The sequence below is a fragment of the Ictalurus punctatus genome, chromosome 20 (genome assembly GCF_001660625.3).
Source record: "Ictalurus punctatus breed USDA103 chromosome 20, Coco_2.0, whole genome shotgun sequence".
Lineage (NCBI taxonomy): Eukaryota > Metazoa > Chordata > Actinopteri > Siluriformes > Ictaluridae > Ictalurus > Ictalurus punctatus.
Genome location: NC_030435.2, coordinates 13,107,853 through 13,126,434, shown reverse-complemented (window position 1 = coordinate 13,126,434; position 18,582 = coordinate 13,107,853). Strand labels below are relative to the sequence as shown.

At 35.9% G+C, this 18,582-nt stretch overlaps 1 protein-coding gene across 2 annotated transcripts in view; it reads right to left on the bottom strand.

The window, feature by feature from the left end:
* The window catches only part of acsm3 (acyl-CoA synthetase medium chain family member 3), a 44,967-nt gene extending 27,701 nt beyond the window's left edge, over window positions 1-17,266 (bottom strand). For both annotated transcript variants that reach the window (XM_017496280.3, XM_017496281.3), the window contains exons 1-10: window positions 16,822-17,266; window positions 14,427-14,637; window positions 12,635-12,842; window positions 12,190-12,333; window positions 10,826-10,982; window positions 6,698-6,777; window positions 5,071-5,194; window positions 3,965-4,045; window positions 3,737-3,838; window positions 1,933-2,060 (exon numbers count right to left, since the gene is read on the bottom strand). In XM_017496280.3, the coding sequence (XP_017351769.1) occupies window positions 1,933-2,060; window positions 3,737-3,838; window positions 3,965-4,045; window positions 5,071-5,194; window positions 6,698-6,777; window positions 10,826-10,982; window positions 12,190-12,333; window positions 12,635-12,842; window positions 14,427-14,637; window positions 16,822-17,055 (1,469 nt within the window). In that variant the 5' untranslated portion in view covers window positions 17,056-17,266. The remainder of the gene's footprint in view (window positions 1-1,932; window positions 2,061-3,736; window positions 3,839-3,964; window positions 4,046-5,070; window positions 5,195-6,697; window positions 6,778-10,825; window positions 10,983-12,189; window positions 12,334-12,634; window positions 12,843-14,426; window positions 14,638-16,821) is intronic.
* Window positions 17,267-18,582: the final 1,316 nt, after the last annotated feature.

The window sequence follows — 18,582 nt, the reverse complement described above, 5'->3', positions numbered from 1 at the left end:
ATATATATATATATATATATATGAATATATATATATATATATATATATATATATATATGAATATATATATTCATATATATTCATATATATATATATATATATTCATATATATATATTCATATATATTCATATATATTCATATATATGAATATATATTCATATATATGAATATATATGAATATATATATATGAATATATATATATGAATATATATATATATTCATATATATATATATATATGAATATATATATATATGAATATATATATATATATATATTCATATATATATATATATATGAATATATATATATGAATATATGAATATATATTCATATATATATATGAATATATATTCATATATATGAATATATATTCATATATATGAATATATATTCATATATATGAATATATATTCATATATTCATATATATATATTCATATATATATATATTCATATATATATATATATATATGAATATATATATATATATGAATATATATATATGAATATATGAATATATATTCATATATATATATATGAATATATATTCATATATATATATATATTCATATATATATATATGAATATATATTCATATATTCATATATATATATTCATATATATATATATATTCATATATATATATATATATGAATATATATATATATGAATATATATATATGAATATATGAATATATATTCATATATATGAATATATATTCATATATATGAATATATATTCATATATATGAATATATATTCATATATTCATATATATATATTCATATATATATATATTCATATATATATATATATATGAATATATATATATATATGAATATATATATATGAATATATGAATATATATTCATATATATATATATGAATATATATTCATATATATATATATATTCATATATATATATGAATATATATTCATATATATATATATATATTCATATATATATATTCATATATATTCATATATATATATTCATATATATATATGAATATATATTCATATATTCATATATATATTCATATATATATATATTCATATATATATATATATTCATATATATATATTCATATATATATATATATATATATATATATATATATATGAATATATATATATATATTCATATATATATATATATATTCATATATATATATATATATATATATGAATATATATATATATGAATATATATATATATATATTCATATATATATATATATATATATATATATATATGAATATATATATATGAATATATATGAATATATATGAATATATATGAATATATATATGAATATATATATATATATGAATATATATATATATATATATATATGAATATATATATATATGAATATATATGAATATATATGAATATATATATATGAATATATGAATATATATTCATATATATATATATTCATATATATATATATATTCATATATATATATATATTCATATATATATATATATATATATATATTAATATATATATTCATATATATTCATATATATTCATATATATATATATATATATATATATATATATTCATATATATATATATATATTCATATATATATATATATTAATATATATATATTCATATATATATATATATATATATTCATATATATATATATATATATTCATATATATTCATATATATATATATATATATTCATATATATATACATATATATATATATACATACATATACACACACACACACACACCTATACACATATATATACATATATTTGTTCATATATATATTCATATATTACATATATAATCAAAGCCTTAAACCCTTCGAATTAAAAACAGTACAGTTTTAGCAATATAAAATCAAGACTGAGCTTCATCTATTCCATTTCATGCTATTTTGTTCTGTTAGATCACTCTTACCCTGCAGACAGTATGACATCATCAGCTCTGCCAACAAACCACAGATATCCGTCCTGGTCCATTATACCTCTGTCACCTGTGAGGTAGAAATCGCCACGGAAACAATCTGCTGTTTTCTCTGGCTCTCCCTACAGGCAGTGTGGGAAATAACAGTACAGAAAGCACTCACACATATGACCATAAACTGTTTTTCCCCAAACTGGTCCTTGGGCTTTTACAAAGGGGTCATATTTCTGTCTCCTAGTTTGTACAAGCCACCAATAAGCCATAAAGTATGTTGGCAGTTGGAAAGAATAAAAATGTACACCAGTTTGAGAGCCACACTGCATTATGCATAATATGTGCTTCTGGTGCAAACAGATACAGAGAGTTCATAAAGTATTTAAACCACTTCATTTTTACACACTTATTTAGTATTTTAAAATTTATTTAAACATTTAAAACATTTAAAATTGATTAAATGTACTTTTTTTGCCATTTTTCTAATGTATTTAAAAATTAAAAACTGAAATATCTCATTTAGATAAAGTATTCAGACCCTTTATTCAGTATTTTGTAAAGCACCTTTGGCAGTAATTACAGCTTCTTGCTTCTTGGGTAAATCACTACAAGCTTTGCACACCTGGATTTAGGCAATTTCTCCCATTCATCCTGGCAGACACTTAAGTTCAATCAGATTGAAGGAGGGGCATCTGTGAACTGCCATTTCAGGTCTTACCACAGATGTTCTATAGGGTTTTGACTAGAGCCACTCAAGTGTAAATTTTCCCTAGGCCACTCAAGGGCATTGAAAGACTTGTCATGGTGCAAGGTGTACCTTTGCCCCAGTTTGAGGTTGTGTGCAATCTAGAGAAGCTTTTCTTCAATGACCTCACTGTATTCATCCTTCCTTCAATTCTTACCAGTCCTCCTGTCCCCGTTACTGAGAAGTGCCCACGTGGTATGATATTGCCACCACCATGCTTCACTGTAGGGATGGAATTAGCCAGTTGATGAGCATTACCTGGAATTTGTCGGACATAAATAGTGCTTGGAGTTTAGCACAGAGTTAAAGTTTGGTCTCATCAGACCATAGATGTTCCCCCCTCATACTCAGAGTCCTGTATTTGCCTTTCTTTTAATCAGGAGTGCCTTCCATCTACCCACACTACCATAAAGGCCTGTTTGATGGAGTATTTCTGAGATGGTTGTCCTTCTGGCAAGTTCTTACATCTGTTAGAGTGGTGACTGGATTCTTGGTCACCTCGCTGAACAAGGCCCTTCTAGCCTAGTTAACGAGTCCTAGAGACAACTCAAGATAATCAAAGCAAACAGAATGCACCTGAGCTCAATTTGGCATGCCTCAGCCAAAGGTCTGAATACCTATCTAAAGGAGATGAGTTTTTAATCTATTTGCAAAAGCTAAAAACTTTTTCCCCCCTTTGTCATTTGTGTAGATTAATGGACATTAAATGTACTTTAAATCAATAACACAAAGTGTGCAAAAACTGAAGCAATCTGGATACTTTCTGAACCCACCTTATGTACATTTGAAGATTGAATTTATTGGTTTACTGCAGCTTAGTCACCACGTTACGAGTGGATCAGGATTTGCTATTTGCTAAAATGACCGTGGCTATATAAACACCAATTGTAAATGGATAGCTATTCAGTTATGACTTTGAAAGTGTTCAAATATGGAACAATAAATTTGTCAGATAAGGATTTTAGATATGGCTTTCAACAGAAGAAACACTTTCTCAGTTAAAGTATTTTAAGTGTATTAAAGTGTTTTGTCTACCAAGACAGAACAGAAAGTATATACCATGTACTCAGTGAAGAGAGAGAATGGTCTATCTGGTTTCACTCTGATAGCCAGATTTCCTTCTGTTCCCCGAGCAACAATATTTCCTTCTTCATTTATAACCTACATCCACCACATAAATCAGAACAGAAGGAGTTATAAATGAAATACAATTGCCCATGTAGTTCAATAATTTACATTAATTTCACAAATCAAACACAACAAAACACCTCAGCAGATTATATTTACCTGCACATCATAAGCTGGTGATGCTTTGCCAAAAGAACCAGGTCTAATTTCCATACCTTTGAAAGTGCCAGCAATCAAAACCTGATAAATTACCAAAAAGATTTTCTCAGATGACAGTTTATTGATACAATAGATCCAATCCTGCATCTGCTAATCTGTCACCTTATAGAATTAGGTCCAAATTAGTTATGCATTTCTGCTTTTTGAAATGAAGGATAAATGTTCTCCTGTTGCTACTTTAATGATTGTTTACACAACATTTTATAACATTTACATTGGCACAGGCACATACAAGGCCATAAGTAGGCAAATAAAATCAAACTTGTTTTTGTGCGTGAAGAGAGCCTTATCATCCTTTTTCAAATCTAAACATACAGAGTGAAAAACAACACTGACCCAGCCAATTCACCAGACACCCACACAACATTAGGTTAGCTAAGCACAAATAAAATCAAAGCAAAGAAGAATCTGGCTCAAACATTACAGCTTGTAATCTAAGTATAAGATTATTTGTTAACTTTAGATCTCTACCTATATTGAAGTATATAGCACCAATGTACACCATTCACAAATCAGTACCATTAAGCCTAAAAACCATGTTTGATATATACAGCAAGTACTCCAAGTTATAGGTGTAATGTTCTAAGCACGAATACACACATGGTTATTATGTACACAGACACTTCTGCAACAACCTACAGCAGGGCCAATTTACACACAGGTTAAGCTGGACTGTAGCCCACAGCCCTGGGCAAAAGGGGGCCCCAAAATAATCAAAACCCATGAATAAATATTTACAATTTCAGTAGAGCAATCTGAATACTTTCCACATAAAAAATATTGCCACTGGATCATTTAAGTTCAATACTTTGTTAGTTCAATACCATTTAGTATAGACAAAAATGTTCATTATTTATTCATCATATCAAGAGTGCCAATAATCCTGGAATTGTCTAATTATTACTTTCATCGGTGTGCTTCTCAGATTTTGCAAATAAATTGTGCATTTGTTTCTTTCAATTGTGAACTCACTACTCACAGTGTTGCTGAAATCAAAACCATTTAATTAAAACAGCGAAAGTAAAATGTCTCCCCCATTCACTCACAGTCTCAGTCTGCCCATATCCCTCATAGATATCAAGGCCTGTGAGCTCTCTCCATTTACTCATCACCTCAGGGTTAATGGGCTCTCCTGCACACAGGCAGTGCTCCAGAGCCTGAAACTGGAACCTGTCACACACACACAGCAGTCTCATCAGTATTGTCTGATTCTGGTCCCTGCTACACAGCACAGACTGGCAGTTCCAATTAGTTTATGTAGAGAATGTAATCAAGGTTAATCAAGCCAAATCATGGCTTTAGATTTACCCTAATTGCATTATTTAAAAAAAAGACAATGCTTTGGCTAGACTAAATCTAAACTCAGCAAAAAAAAGAAACATCTGCTCACAATCAACTGCTTTTATTTCCAGCAAATTTCTTAAAATGTATAAATATTTGTATTAACATAAAAAGATTCAACAACTCAACAAGTTTCAAAGACATTTGATGAACAGAAATGGAATAATGAATCCCCGAACGGGGGGCGGGGGGCTCTGGCCACATCTGCATTCCTCATGTCCCCTGCAGCAGGCCTATCGCATGTTCACGCAGGTGAGCAGGAACCCTAGGCATCGTTCTTCTTTTTTTGTTTTTTGTTCTTGTTTTTCAGAGTCAGTAGAAAGGTCTCTATAGTGTCCCAAGTTATTGTAACTGTGAGTTACTGTTAGTGTCTTAAGGACTGTTCTACAGGTGTATGTGCAATAATTGTTTATGGTTCATTGTTCGAACATTGTTTAAACCCTTTCCAATAAAGATTTGTAAAGCTTATTTGGACTGTACAAAATTATCTTTTGAAAAAAGTGACGTTTCTTTTTTTGCAGAGTTTATTTGGTAATGCTAATAGTTATACTTGCTTGGAATTATGTGATTCAATGAATGCTTTGGATAGGACCTATTTGCCATGCCCTCTCTAATTTGCACCGTTTTTTTTTTTTTTTTTTTGCATTTTCAGCGTACTGGTACTTGTTTAATATCTTATATTATCCTCTTGGGTAGATGGAAAAATCTTGCCTTGTGTAATCAAGCTCATTGGACAAATAACAGTCACATCCACCAACAGTAGCACCTTACTGTACTGTTAATAATAAATATAACAAATAATATAATAAAATAATAAAATAAAACCAAACCATCAATTGTTGGGCACTGAGGTGTTACTTAAAGCAGGTGAATCACTAGAATACGTGTTTATAGGTTGAATAGGGTAAATAGGCTGTATTTATTAATTTTTTTACTAAACATATCCAAAATTCTTTAAAAAATAGCACTAATTCGGTCAGGTAAGCATGCCACTAGCATGTTGACAGAAGTCCTGTAGCTCGAGTTCATAGTGCCTATTTTGGTGTTTCACCTACTTATATTACATTACATTACACCACGTTTTTTTTATGGGATTGAACTCTGGTGATTTTACAGACCAGTAAAAATATCCCAGTGTTCCAGCAAGTCACACACAAACTTGACCGTAAGCACCCTACCATTGTCATTCGTTGAGCATCGGTGTGGTGTTCTCACAAATGGCCAACAAATTACATTCACACAGACCTACTGAGATTGTACAATAAGATGCTGTTATTGTTGGATACGACTAATGACGACAAAACTGAGGTTAAATTTTTGTTTATGCATCACCTGGATGGGTCCTCCTGTACTAACATCCGATAAGCTGTTGGAGCAGTGCAGAAAGTGCTGATGGGATACCTGCAGAGAGTCTAAAACAGAAGGGTAAAGTTAGTGGTTTCAGCTTAACTAGAATTTATTACAATACTACAGTATGCATATATGTTTCTTCTTTTGAACTAACACTGGGGTTGTTCTGGTTTGAAATTTTGATAGTATGATAACCTAAAAATATCATAGTTTGATAGTATCACTGTATTAATCTACCTTTTAAAAGAAACATAAGCCTATGGTGAAAATTTTAAGTTTTGTACAAAAACAAAGTCTCTCTTTTCACATACAATATCTCACAAAAGTGAGTACACCTCTCACATTTTTGTAAATATTTGATTATATCTTTTCATGTGACAACACTGAAGAAATGACACTTTGCTACAATGTAAAGTAGTGAGTGTACTAGGGATGTCACGAGAACCGATACTTCGATACCAACATTCTTAAAACGTGACGGCACTTGTTTTTCTGCAGTAGCCTTAGCACCGTTTGTAACAAAAGTACCGAAGTTGCAATTCTTCCGGACCTGAAGGGGGCAGCAAATACGAGCAAGTGTTTTAGTTGGTCCTCAAGTGGTGAAGAAGAAGAAGAGGAACGCCTACAAGCACACAGGAAAAACTACAGAAGCTTGGCTTAGCTTAACAAGTTTAGCTCTCCCGACTCGTTGAGAGGTAAGCTAGTATCGGTTTCCGGTGTGTAACCAATGCTATCATTCATTTCAAACTAAGCGAGGAAACACTTGGAATATGGCGAAGCACCTGAAAGACAGTCCTATATTATATTTGTTTGAAGCAGCTGGAATTGTAAACCAGCTAACGTTATGCTCCATGTAATGTTTGCAATAGCCAGTTATTTGTTAAAGACACTAACGTATTGCAGTGTTATAAACTACCTCCGAATGGGCCACCATGCATCGCCATGCAGCCCGTGTCCTGTCAGCAAACTGTAGCCAAAGTCATTAATAATTATTCAAACGTTCATGCTTTTAATAAATCGTTTTGGCCTGCCACCATATCAGTGGATTTAAACTAATGCTTGCATTTAGAGTATAAGGTGTCTGCGCGTGCGTGCGTGCGTGTGTGTGTGTGCGTGTGTGCGCGCATTTAGGAGTGCACCTCCGGAGACTCATTTTCAGACAGCGTTTGATAACTAAAATACCCTCCCCCCCTCTCCGTCTCTCTCCCTGTCAGTATCAGACAGAGGAGAATGTCCTCCAGGAGAGTTTTTTTATTTTATTTTTCTACCACACCTTGATATCGACTTTGGTATCGAGTATCGTGTACTTTTGGTGGTATCAGTGCCGACTACTAGATTTTTGGTATCGTGACAATCCTAGACTGTACAGCTTGTATAACAGTGTAAATTTGCTGTCCCCTCAAAATAACTCAACACACAGCCATTAATGTCTAAACTGCTGGCAACAAAAGTGAGTACACCCCTAACTGATAATGTCCAAATTGGGCCCAAAGTGTCAATATTTTGTGTGGCCACCATTATTTTCCAGCACTGCCTTAACCCTCTTGGGCGTGGAGTTCACCAGAGCTTCACAGGTTGCCACTGGAGTCCTCTTTCACTCCTCCACGACGACATCATGGAGCTGGTTGATGTTAGAGACCATGTGCTCCTCCACCTTCCATTTAAGGATGCCCCACAGATGCTCAATAGGGTTTAGGTCTGGAGACATGCTTGGCCAGTCCATCACCTTCACCCTCAGCTTCTTTGGCAAGGCAGTGGTCGTCTTGGAGGTGTGTTTGGGGTCGTTATCATGCTGGAATACTGGCCTGCGGCCCAGTCTCCAAAGGGAGGGGATCAGCCTCTGTTTCAGTATGTCACAGTACATGTTGGCATTCATGGTTCCCTCAATGAACTGTAGCTCCCCAGTGCCGGCAGCACTCATGCAGCCCCAGACTATGACACCCCCACCACCATGCTTGACTATAGGCAAGACACACTTGTCTTTGTACTCCTCACCTGGTTGCCGCCACACACGCTTGACACCATCTGAACCAAATAAGTTTATTTTGGTCTCATCAGACCACAGGACATGGATCCAGTTATCCATGTCCTTAGTCTGTTTGTCTTCAGCAAACTGGCTTTCTTGTACATCATCTTTAGAAGAGGCTTCCTTCTGGGATGACAGCCATGCAGACCAATTTGATGTAGTGTGCGACAGGCTGACCCCCCACCCCTTCAACCTCTGCAGCAATGCTGGCAGCACTCATACGTCTATGTCCCACAGACAACGTCTGGATATGACGCTGAGCACGTGCACTCAACTTCTTTGGTTGACCATGGCGAGGCCTGTTCTGAGTGGAACCTCTCCTGTTAAACCGCTGTATGGTCTTGGCCACCATGCTGCAGCTCAGTGTCAGGGTCTTGGCAATCTTCTTATAGCCTAGGCCATCTTTATGTAGAGCAACAATCATTTTTTTCAGATCCTCAGAGAGTTCTTTGACATGAGGTGCCATGTTGAACTTCCAGTGACCAGTATGAGGGAGTATGAGAACTATGGCACCAAATTTAACACACCTGCTCCTCATTCACACCTGAGACCTTGCAACACTAACAAGTCACATGACACCGGGGAGGGAAAATGGCTAATTGGGCCCAATTTGGACATTTTCACCTAGGGGTGTACTCACTTTTGTTGCCAGCAGTTTAGACATTAATGGATGTGTGCCGAGTTATTTTGAGGGGACAGCAAATTTACACTGTTACACAAGCTGTACACTCACTACTTTACATTGTAGCAAAGTGTCATTTCTTCAGTGCTGTCACATTAAGAGATATAATCAAATATTTACAAAATGTGAGGGGTGTACTCACTTTTGTGAGATACTATATAACAAGAAACAACTAGAATCAAAAAGGATCATTGTTCTTTTTTTTGAGAATGTTTCCATAAAATCTAATTTCTCTTACATTGTCTGTACTTATCATAATACACAGAAGGAGGAGACACACACACACACACACACACACACACACAATAATAAGCATGGTGCTGTGCTGCTTAACTAAAAACAGGTATTTGTTTACTCCTGGTAAGCAATGCATGTGCATTTGATCACATTAAAGGAATAAATATACAATTATTGCCTGCTGTAAAAAATTACAGACTGCCTCCTAGCCGATTCCATCCCGAAATGTGTTAGGATAAGCTTGTTCCCCAAAAATGCAGAATTATTGAAGGGAAAATTCACTTCAGTCTCAGCAATATGTGTATAATACCACCTAAAGTGACATTCACACAGTTATATCATGGGAGTGGCAGTGGGACATCAAGAACCATTCCTGAACAAAGGGCTACGTGACCGTATTTAGCATTCAGAAACACATTTGTCTCAATAATTCTATCACCTCACCATTTCAGGGTCATTCCTGTAACAACATCCGTACTGTGAGAACGGAAAGTGATCACATCAAATGCTATCCTTAATTTTCATTTAGGATGAAACTTCATGTAATTACATACAGAAAACCTGGTTTGAAACACGGTATAAAATGTCTGTGCTGATATTGTTCGGGGCTCACTTTGACTCTGACGAACCCAAAGTGCTTAATGTACTTTCACTGTAATGTGTACTGCAATGTAATGTCCCTAACACGCTGTAATAAAGTTATTCTTCTTTGAGATCTTCGACACCCACTTCATTTTTCTTACACTGCAGAGGTAATGGGTTTAGAACCGTACATGATTACACAGCTAAAGTGTTTTCAGAGCAGTGTGCATTCCATTGTGCAGTAAAACAAAGGTTGCTGTTGTATGATTTTGGGAAAGTCCACAAGGAGGAAATCCAGCCTACATTCTTGGGGAGCCGCACAAAAGGGATGTGGACAAGTACGGAACTTGATCGGGTAAACAAATGATCATGTAGACAGAAATGCATTTAAATGGTATTTTGAAAAGGTCACTAGTGAGGTAACGATACCATCACACACATGAAATCCTAACAACCCTAACAGACTCTTTATAGAATGTCTAAAACAGGATAGGGAGTTGGTGCTATTGTCAGAAAAAAAAGCAGCCATTGTAAATGTGGGTGTGTTGCCTAAAAAAATCATTCTGATTTATTATAAACACACCTTGAGGATAGTGGTGGTATTGAAGCGTGGCATATGGTGTGTGAACACACACGCTCCTTGAGTCCACGGAGAAAATACACTGCTCCATGCAGATTTAGCCCAGCCTGTATCCGAGGTGTTCCAAAACACATCACCATCAGTAAGATCTAACCAGTACCTGCACCAACACAAACATAAATTAAAATATGCAACAGAGTTTCACATATAAACAGCATTCATATCATTGATACCAAGAAACAACAATTCTGTAAAGTTTATATTATGATCCTGTATATTTTAGTGTTTACTCAGTTCAAACCCACTTCACTTCAGATCAGATCACAGTCAGGACTTTAATGAACTGAAGCAGATTTATTTTGTGTTTTTTCTTTAATGCATCCTCTTGCAGTTTAAAAACAAAAACACACACACACATACACACTAGGGCTGTCATAATACCAAAAATATAGTAGTCGGTACAAATACCACCAAAAGTACACGATACTCGATACCAAAGTCGATAGCACGGTGTGGTATAAAAGTAAAATAAAAAAATAAAATGAAAAACTCTCCTCGAGGACATCCTCGTCTGGCTGATACTGGCAAAAAGAGAGAGCGAGAGAGAGGGGGGCATATTTTAGTTATCAAGCACTGTCTGACAATGAATAATAAAACAGTGATGCTACAAGTGCTAAGGTGCACTCCTAAATGCGTGCGCGCGCACACACACACACAGAGTTATACTCTGAATGAAAGCATTAGTTTAAATTTACTGATATGGTGGCAGGCCAAAAAGATTGATTAAAACCCATTAACATTTGAATAATTATTTGAGACATTAGGCTACATTTTGCTGACAGGACACGGGCTGAATGGCGATGGATGGTGGCCCATTAGGAGGTAGTTTATAATGTTGCAATGCGTTAGCAAATAACTGGCTATCGTAAACATTACATGGAGCATAACGTTAGCTGGTTTCACGGCCACAATGCCAGCTTTCAGGTGCTTCCTCGCTTTGTTTGAAATGAATGATAGCAACGGTTACACACCAGCTTCAGAGCATCAATTATCTGTTTTTTGTCATCCGCATCGAATGCGAAGTATTTCCATTTTTGAGTCTTACCACCTTTCCCCTCAACGAGCCGGAGCGGAGTTAAACTTGTCGCCATCTTCTGTAGTTCTTCCTGTGAGCTTGTAGGCGTTCTTCTTCTTCTTTATGCGTATTTTCTGCCCCCATCAGTTGTGGAAGAATGCAACCTTGGTACCGTCATTACCAACAGTACTTACGCTACCGCGGAAAAACAAGTACCGTCACGTTTTAAGAATGTTCGTACCGACTTGGTACCGAAGTATCAGTTCTCATGACATCCCTAACACACACACACCTGCCATTGACGGTGAGCCCTAGGCCATAGCTACAGTGGCTGTGAACCGTCATTTTGGGAGACCCAGTGGTTCCACTGGTGAAGAAGATGGTCATAGGTTCGTCACTCCTCGTGTCCACGCACACGTGTTCAGCAGAAGCACTCCTGCAGTTCATGAAAGATGTAGTAAACCTCATGAGGCTCTAAAAGAGCATTTAGCCTTCACTCTCATATATTGGTATGTATTGTGTAACTCCAGGTAGAACTAATTAGTGTGGGGGAATTAGCCAATGAGAAGGAATACATACATTCTGTCATTAGTAGCTGCTGTAATAAAGCAATAAGCCATGAGAAGGTATGCATTAGTGATTTTATCATGGATAAGGGTGTTTGAAGGCATGATGCAAGGCAGACCTGACATGAGGAATATGAATGTAAAGGAAAAAAAAATAATCGACATTGTCACCCCATTACTGCTGTAAGGTTGCCCCATCCTAGTCGCTCTTTTTTGGAAAGCAGAAGCTTAGAAGTCAGTGTGGGACACTGTGGAGTCACAGCCTCCATTAGTGGTGCCATACTCTCATCTGTGATCAGACACTTTGCTTGGGAGACCTGTAACCGATGCAGGATGTCTCTGGTTGTAAGCTGGGATGTTCCAGGGATGAGAACTGTACCTGTCGGGGCATAGACAGTGTGTGTAAATACGAAAAATTTATTCCACGATTCAGATGAGAATACCTTTACAACTCAGTCATGGGGGTGGCAACAGGTCAGAAAGGCTACTCTAAATTATTTATTTGCTGGTAGAAGCTACACAGAGAATTTTATTTTTATTATTTTCAACACACAAAAATGGCAAATCCAGTACTTCCAAGGAGCTGATCAGTTTAACACATCCTGTCTCTCCCACGTCTTTTTTGTTTGTTTTTACATTTGAATGCATTTAAATGCCACACAAGGGAAAAGAACACTTCAGCATGTGGAGTCACGTGGGCCGGGAATCAAACTGCCAACCTTATGATTAGTGGACAACCCACTCTACCACCTGAGCCACAGCTGCCTCCAGAGACCACGTGAGTCACCACCACTGCCTGAGCTACCACCTGAGCCAGAGCCGCCAGAGTCCGTAATGCTGTGACCATCCATACTCTGACCTAAATGCTAATCCTAAACTCTGACCTGACCTAAAAGCTCTGGTCTCCAGTAAATGAATGAAATCCTGGCTGGTGTGAACTGAAGGAATGAACAGTGCTATTTAAAATCATGAACTGCAAACTAATTAAAGTTTACGGGCCTATTTCTTAGTTTTCACTGTTTGGCTTCAGGTCACTGTGTAAACGCTTTAAACAAAATTTAACAACCAAAGTTTACTCACACACAATGCTGAAGCATACTTACAGGTCTGGCTCAGCTCATTTAGAAAAAAGTTAACTTATAGACGTTATAGATCTTTAGAAATCTACGAAAATAAAACAAAAAGCAAAGTTGAAAAACAGCCCTGAAGAGTTGTGCATGTGTGCATTAGCTCTACAAGAATTAAGACGTGTAAATCAGTTGCCTTTGTAGTTTATCTTTTACTGCAGTAGAAATTGGATTTAAATCCCAGTTTACTCATTTATAGTTTACCGATAAATCTCCAACCACTACTAGCCTCTAAAACAATACATTTACAAGGCCTCATTTTGGGAAATCTCTCACTAGTGTGAGGTATATGATTGCCAGGTAGTTTGTGTCAGACTAGTACAAAAATGTGTTTTGACAGCACAAGATTGAATAAGCCTTGTTCCCTGGATGACATGATTGATATTTATTGAACCTTACTCTCCTGTCAATAACGTCTGCTGTTGCAAATCAATGACTACAGACATCAGATCACTCAATTCATATATTTGTCTGTTCCCCTTAGTCTGTATTAATGCACTTAACTATCTGCCCATACGTTACTACTTTATGTTAGCTACCACGTTTTTCGCCTAATCATTTACATTCCAGGAAACTGAATCATGTGACCTGGCAAACACAAAGTGGTCTACCTAATGAATTTATAATTTGTCTATCACTATGTATTACTATTTTTTAATTTATGCCACACACTATAATACTAACTTTAGCAACTTATGCTAAATTTACTCGAGTTTTTAAGTGCTTATTCATTTTATAAAAAAGCTCTGGAATTTAATACAATTTTACTGTAACCTTTAGCAGAACGAGTCTGATTGTGATGTTCCTCATGCAGGTATGAGCACAAGTGTGATTACCTGTTCTGAGGCAGGCAATATTGACCAGCCACCACTCTGGGACTCTTGGCAGAATGAGAAGGACTCGATCTCCTCTTACCAAACTGCATTCATCAATCAAAACATTAGCTAGTTGTCTAGAGTAGTAGCCCAGCTCCTCAAAACTCCATCTGATCTCTTCATTTCTATCACTAACCCACCACAGAGCGGGCCAAGACGACTTCCCACCTGCCTACAGAACAGAATTTATGCAGCTTGCATTAATATAGCAGGAAAAGTGGTATGCAACTTGCACCAGTCAAAACAAAATGAGAAATGTATGCTATAGTCATTGTACACTATGATATCATGGTTTTCCATAATAATAATAATAATAATAATAATAATAATAATATTTTCAGTGCAATGCCAGTTTTTTTGTATTTAATGTAAAAAGGAGCACATTTCAGTAGCTCTGTTCAGGCAAAGGAGAAATAAACTGAAAAATATTTAATATTTGTAAAACTATTAACATATTTACTAATTAACATATTATCCTCCTATTATTTGTGTCTAGAATAACTCTCTATTTGTTAATTTTCTATTTTTGTGTGTTTGCTTAAACATCCATCCATCTGATAACAATGGCTTCGGATTATGTACATTCCGTGGGGACACTGCAGCTGACAGCTTGCTCCAGGAAGCTAAACACTACCTAGCATACATTTCACGAAAAATAAGGTTAATTTCTTTAAGGTACTTCATGTTCATGTGATCTGAACTTATGGTGTATTTATATGCTGTGCTATCTTTCCAACTCTAATCATTCATAATCTTTGTTGCCAAGAATTAGTCATCCCTGGTCTTAACTACTATGACTGTATGTTAAAAATACACCTGTAGTCATTAAAGATATAAAATATAGAGAATGTATACACACATGAGCAAGAAAAGAATAAAAGGCATAAAATAAATTAATTTAAACATAAATGAATGAATTAAAATAAAGTCTAAATATAAAATAATTAATGCAGTAACAATGAAAAGATTACATAGTTAGATTTGTGTTTGTATTAATTTGTTTCATTACAGAAGCATTAAGAGTCCATGCATTATTTTTTCTCTTTCTTGTTTTCTAATGATCTCAAGTTGTTTTTATTGTTCTGGAGACAGCAGAAGCTTAGTGCAATCCCACACCTTCATGGATTAACAATTTTTTAAAAATTATTTTAATCAGAAACTCACTCAAGCTGAAATAGCTGTACATCTGTCAGTGATTCACAGCTTCCACATTAGTGTCCGACACTTGAGAAGGAGACACCCCTTCTCTCTTAATGCGGAGATAAAGTCCATCTCTCCAGCAGGTAATCATTACATTTATGATAGCCATGGCTGTATCCACTGCTGAGGTCACCGAGGTCCAGACCTCAGTATTATTTTCCAAGGTGTATATTAAGTCATAAAATAATGGCCTAATAATAACTCTTTGGTGACGCAAAGATAACTGACCTTCTCAGGTGACTGCTTGCTTGAGTTGACCAATGAAATTGGCTGGGGGTCAGGGTTTGCACTCCACTGTGCTGGACTATGTCAACAAACTGGGCAGGGCAGGCACCTTCCTCTCTTAATCCGCCAAAGCGTTATGAGGTACGGATCATTTTACTGACTCGGATCTTTGAATCTCGTTCAGCAAAATGAATGAATATTTTTTCGAGTCATTTCATTCAATTCAGCAGAATATAATTAAAATGTTACATGTTAAATTCCCCAACACATCTAGTACTTTATAAACTATAAAATAAACTATAGTCAATGCAAACAAGGCCAGATTATGAGAAACAGAAATTATTAATTAACAGCTTAGCTAGGTCTTCAGGCCATGCAGTCGGTTAGTTCACCTCACCTTCCCATCCGAGTCCTTCTCTTTTTTTGTCACGTCACATTTGTCGCGTCTGTTCCCCAGAAACAGAAATGATTAGTTCATGTCTCGGGTCTTCGGGTTCGAGTCATTCGTTCATCTTGTTTCCGGTACTGCATGGTGCATTACCTTTGTGGCGGTCATCGGAAGAACGAATAACTCGAACCCGAAGACTCGAGAGGTGAACTAATCATTTCTGTTTCCTTTGCACGCGCGGTCAAAATGAACGAATCACTCTTTGAGACAACTCGTTGTTCCCGAGTCATATTAAAGATTCGTTCAAAATAAACGAATCGTTCATGAACGACACATCACTAGTCCCAAGGTGTGAAATTGTCGCCTGATTGTCTCCAAAAACAACTTTTGTTGTCGAGATCACAAGAACATAACTTTATGTTATGTGGACATCACAAGAAAACAAGAACATTTTAATGAACTAACTATTTATTAATTTTTAAATTACAGCGTAATTGCTTTGAGGTCACGTGCAGTAATAACACTAGTAACAGAATTCAGAACCTTTTCTGTAGTTTCCCAGACGTCGAGCACATCTTTAGCGAAGTTGAAGAGCGGAGGAATGTGCGGTTTGGGTAAGTGCACCAGACTGTCGTAGTCGGTGAAGTTGTTCGGGTTTGTTGTTTTGGATCTGTGTGCCTGTTGCCACTGAGTTCCGCTCTCCGTGTTTAACGCGTAGCAGCTCCGCTTAGACGCGTGCGTTAAAATTACACGGCAACGGACAGCAAGCAACTGCATTGTTTATAACTCCAACATTCACACGAGGACACGGGTGTTATAAAACACAGCTGTAGAAGCAGTAAAAGGAGGGCGTGGTGACCCTCTCCTACTCCCTGCTTTCTCAATTAATCCAGAAAGTCTTTAAAACTTTACAGATCTACGCAGTCTTTAAGAAAACTTTTAATCTGTGATCTCACTTCCTTATAATAAACCTTCTCGCGATATTAAATCTTACCTCTTGTCCTGAAAGGGTTGAGGGAGAGGGGCGTTACCACTCGCGACCCCTCAGCCAATCACAACCTTCGACATTCCTCCGCGGGTCGCGCGGCACAGTCTGGCGTGTTCAGGTCCAATGCACAAGACTTTAAAACCTCAGAACTCATGGGATCAGCAAAACTCCGTGACGCCAAATAATCAGTTGTCCTACCACATGTTTTGCCTTTCAGAAATAAAGGTAACCCTGTCCTGCACTGCAGCAATCAATCGAAAACAAAGTCCATATTTCGCATCACAATTATTTATCATTTCATTATGTATAGCAATTAAACCGTGTAGTACTTGCTCTATCTATCTATCTACACACACCCCACTGTTAAGTACTGCACAATATTACAGCATTTAAAAAAACAACAACATTTAAATAAAGGAAGCAACTAAAAACAATTTTATTTTGAAGTTGCAGCTTGTAATGGCACATTCAGGGGCAAAAAAAAGTGCATACAATTTGAGAGGAAGTACAATTTTGTATTTGCAGGCTACTTGTATTGCTTAGGAGATTTTATATATATATATATATATATATATATATATATATATATATATATATATATATATATATATATATATATATATATATATATATATATATATAATTTTAAACAGTGCTGAATGCTGTCTTGTACTACAGAATTATTGTTTTTCAAAACTGCTATTATGAATGCAAACTTTACACTGAAAAGACACTCTTAGCATCACAAATTTTATATCTATAGCTATATATTTATTTATTAGATGCCACAAGTGTACCTTCTACCATCACTTACACATGTGAAGGGCCATGTAATACGAAGCAATGTGATAGCCATGGGCATTGTTTCGACTCGGGACTGCTGTCATTTGCTGCTATTGTCAAGCAACTGTTTGACACCGTACACAACAGCGCTTCTTCACGCATTCTCTGAGAGTAGGCTAATGGTTGAGAGGCAGGAATTTGGCCAATAGTTGCTGCAACCCTTTTATAATCAACCAATAGGTGTGTGAGAAGGCGGAAATTACCGAGAGGGGTTAAAGCAATGCGAATATGCATACTAATGACGCAGTATTAGACCAAAAGCACATCATAATGAAACTAAAGCCAAATCCCGGACATTTTCTCAAATTTAGAAATCCTGTCTGGAAGCTTTTTTATGGTCAGAAAAAGCAGACATGTCCAGGAAAAGAGGATATATGGTCACCCTATGATATCCCTCACATGCCAACTTGTGGTTGTCATTGCCTAGCACTAGCTACAGTATAAAGAGAGAATATATAGGCCATTGACTATAC